Source organism: Rattus norvegicus, chromosome 10 (assembly GCF_021556685.1).
Source record: "Rattus norvegicus strain SHRSP/BbbUtx chromosome 10, alternate assembly SHRSP_T2T, whole genome shotgun sequence".
NCBI classification, from domain to species: Eukaryota; Metazoa; Chordata; class Mammalia; order Rodentia; family Muridae; genus Rattus; species Rattus norvegicus.
In genome coordinates, this window is record NC_141543.1 from 39,658,195 (window position 1) to 39,661,780 (window position 3,586).

The 3,586-nt window shown below is 38.6% G+C and overlaps 1 protein-coding gene across 1 annotated transcript; it reads left to right on the top strand.

The window, feature by feature from the left end:
- The first annotated feature begins 314 nt into the window (after positions 1 to 314).
- On the top strand, positions 315 to 1,244 carry Or2y1i (olfactory receptor family 2 subfamily Y member 1I). The gene is given in 1 exon segment (NM_001001092.1): positions 315 to 1,244. A coding segment is annotated over 1 exon segment (930 nt).
- The last annotated feature ends 2,342 nt before the right edge of the window (positions 1,245 to 3,586 follow it).

Consider the following 3,586-nt stretch of genomic DNA (forward strand, 5'->3'; position numbering starts at 1 on the left):
TTTCGATACCAACATCTGTTTTGTTATCAAGGCAAGATATCACCTCTACTTTCACAAAAGGAAGCATCAGATTCAAGGAATTGACAAACATGACTAGAGTTCTGCAACACTCAGGCAGTAGGGCTAAAGTTCAAACAAATGCTATATCATTCTAATCCACTTATCTCTATAATAATGGGAGAAAGACTATTCAACAGATGTAACTGAGCAGCAATATGGAAATCAAAGTGCCTGGTTTAGGGAATGTTGTATAAATTCTTGATCTTCACAGTGCACACTAAGTTACCCATTGCTGATTCTGCACATAAAAGGCTATGGACAGTTTCAATGCCACTTTAGAAGAGAAATTCATTTTGGTGGGCTTTTCAGATTGGCCTCAGCTGGAACTCATCCTTTTTGTTTTTATTTCAATTGTCTACGCCCTAACTCTCTTTGGCAACACGACCATCATCGCTGTCTCCCGAATGGACCTTCGATTACACACCCCCATGTACTTCTTCCTCTCACACCTCTCCTTCCTGGACCTCTGCCTCACAACCAGCCCTGTGCCCCAGCTCCTGATCAACCTGCATGGACTTGACAGGACCATCAGCTATGGAGGGTGTGTGGCCCAGCTGTTCATATGTCTTGCTCTGGGATCCACTGAGTGTGTGCTCCTGGTGGTGATGGCTTTTGACCGCTATGCTGCTGTGTGTCGTCCACTGCACTACACGACCATCATGCACCCTGTTCTCTGCCAGGCATTGGCCATTGCTTCCTGGGTAGGAGGCTTCTTGAACTCTCTGATTCAAACAGGACTCATGATGACCATACCGCTCTGTGGACGCCGACTGAATCACTTCTTCTGTGAGATGCCTGTGTTCCTCAAGTTGGCCTGCAAGGACACAGGAGATACAGAGGCCAAGATGTTTGTAGTCAGAGCCATAATCTTGGTCTTCCCTGCAACATTAATTCTTGCTTCCTATGGACACATTGCTAGAGCAGTACTAAAGGTAAAGTCAATGGCTGGACGCAGAAAGGCTTTTGGGACATGTGGGTCCCACCTCCTGGTGGTTTCTCTGTTTTATGGCTCAGCCATTTACACATATTTGCAACCCAAGAGCACTTATTCTGAGAGCAAGGGGAAGTTTGTTGCCCTTTTTTATATTATTGTTACCCCCATGCTCAACCCTCTGATCTATACTCTGAGGAACAAGGATGTGAAGGGGGCTCTGTGGAAGGTGCTAGGTAGAGGCACAGACTAGGAGTCAGAGAAAAAAGCAGGACCATTACAACTTTCTGTGATAACACTCATATCCTTAAGTCTACCCTCTTCTACAGATAATGAAGTAGCCTGCAGTAAGTCTCAGAATTTTGTTGTTTTCCTGATTGGGAATAGGAAATCAAGATCTTTTTAACTTATTTCCCTGTTAATGTCTAAGGTCCTTGCAAGAAAGGAGTAGAAGTTGACTTATCTCAAACATTGCACAAGAAAGTTTGAGAAGATGATGTATTCTCACCACATACAGAAAATAGCAGGAATTTTGGATGTGAGTGAATGTCAGACCCCTTTTCCAAAGTCAGTGATTCTCAAATGTATGTCATATAAATGACACTTTTCCCATAAGCATAGAACATTGCTCACCACAATGTTTCCTAATTAGCTCAGCATCCTCTCATTCCTCCAGGTTTAGATACTCAGGTCGCCTCTGTCTTTCAAGTCTTTTACCTCCTCTTACTACAGAAATAAAAGGGGACTATGGATGGAAGCAAGTCCTCAAACCTGTAGAGCTTTAAATATGATTTCATTACACTTAAAGAAAAGATATAATTTGTAAATGGCACCAAATAAAAGCATCTAAAGCTACTCAGGTGGGCCACAGATGTTTGTTACCATGGGAAAGATACTTCCATTGATGAGAGAAGAGGCTAATTTCTTTCTCAGCCCAATTATCCTTTGAGTAGAGGAAACCTACTGATTTGTTGGGGTTAATTTTATATCCAGCCACTTTGCTGAAGTTATCAGCTGTAGGAGTTCGTTCTCTCATGGATTTTTTGGGTCACTTATGTATACTATCATATCATTCACAAACATGATATCTTCACTTCCTCCTTTTATATTGCTTTCATTAATGTTTATTGCCTAATTTCTATGAATACTATATTGAAAAAATGGGGGGGAGGTGGCAGACTTGTCTTCTCCCTGACTTTAATTTGGGATTGCTCCAAATTACACTTCATTGAGGTTGATGCTGGCTATTGTTTTGCTGTATATTACTTTTCTGTGTTTACTTATGGGCCTTGAATACCTATATTTACAATGCTTTTTACATGAAGGTATGCTGAATTTTGTCAAGTACTTTCTTAGCATCTAATGAGATGATCGTGTGGTCTTTTTTTTTTTTTTTTGGTTTGTTTATATAGTAGATTTCGTTGATGGATTTCTGTATATTGAACCATTCCTCCATCCCTAGAATGAAGCCTTCTTGATCATGGTGAATTATCATTTTGATGTGTTCTTGGATTCTGATTGCAAGAATTTTCTTGAGTATTCATGCATCAATATTCATGAAGGAAATTGGTCTGAAGTTCTCTTTATTTGTTGTGTGGTTTAGGTATCAGTGTAACAGTGGCTTCATAGAATGTCTTTGATAGTGTCCATTCTGTTTCTATTTTATGGAATACTTTGAGAAGTATTGATATTAGGTCATCTTTGAAGGTTAGATAGAATTCTGCACTAAAACCATTTGGTTTTGGGCATTTTTTGGTTGAGAGAATTTCAATGACTGTTTCTATTTCTTTAGGGGTTATGGGATAGCTTATCGGATCCTAATTTAGCTTTGGTACCTGGTATCTGTCTAGAAAATCATCCATTTCATCTAGATTTTTCAGTTTTGTTGAATACAAGTTTTTGTAGTAGGACCTGATAATTTCTTCATGGAGGTACTCATAGCTATGAGTTTTCCTCTTAGAATTGCTTCTGTAGTGTCTCATAAGTTTGGGCATATTGTGCTTTAATTTTCACTAAATTTTTAAAAGTCTTCAATTTCTTTCTTTATTTCATCCCTGACCAAATTATCATTGAGTAGAGAGTTGTTTATCTTCTGTATGTATGTGGAATTTCTGCCATTTGTGTTGTTTTTGAAGACTAGCCTTAGTGTGTGGGGATCTGATAGGATGTCCGGGGTTATTTCAATCTTCTTATATCTGTTAGGGCTTTTTTGTGACCAATTATGTGGTCAATTTGGTAGAAGATACCATGAACTGCTGAGAAAAAAGTATATTCTTTTGTTTTAGGATGAAAAATTTTGTAGATATCTGTTAAATCCATTTGGTTCATAACTTCTGTTAGTTTCACTGTGTCTCTGTTTAGTTTCTGTTTCCATGATCTGTCCATCGGTGAGTATCAGGTATTGAAGTCCCCCAATATTCTTTATTCTGTGAGGTTCAATGTGTGCTTTAGTAAAGTTACTTTTATGAATGTGTGTACCTGTTTACATATCCAGTCAGTTAATCTATGTCTTTTCATTGGAAAATAGAGAGAATTGATGTTAAGAGATATTAAGAGAAGATGATTGCTGCTTTCTGGTTTTTTGTTTGTTTTTTG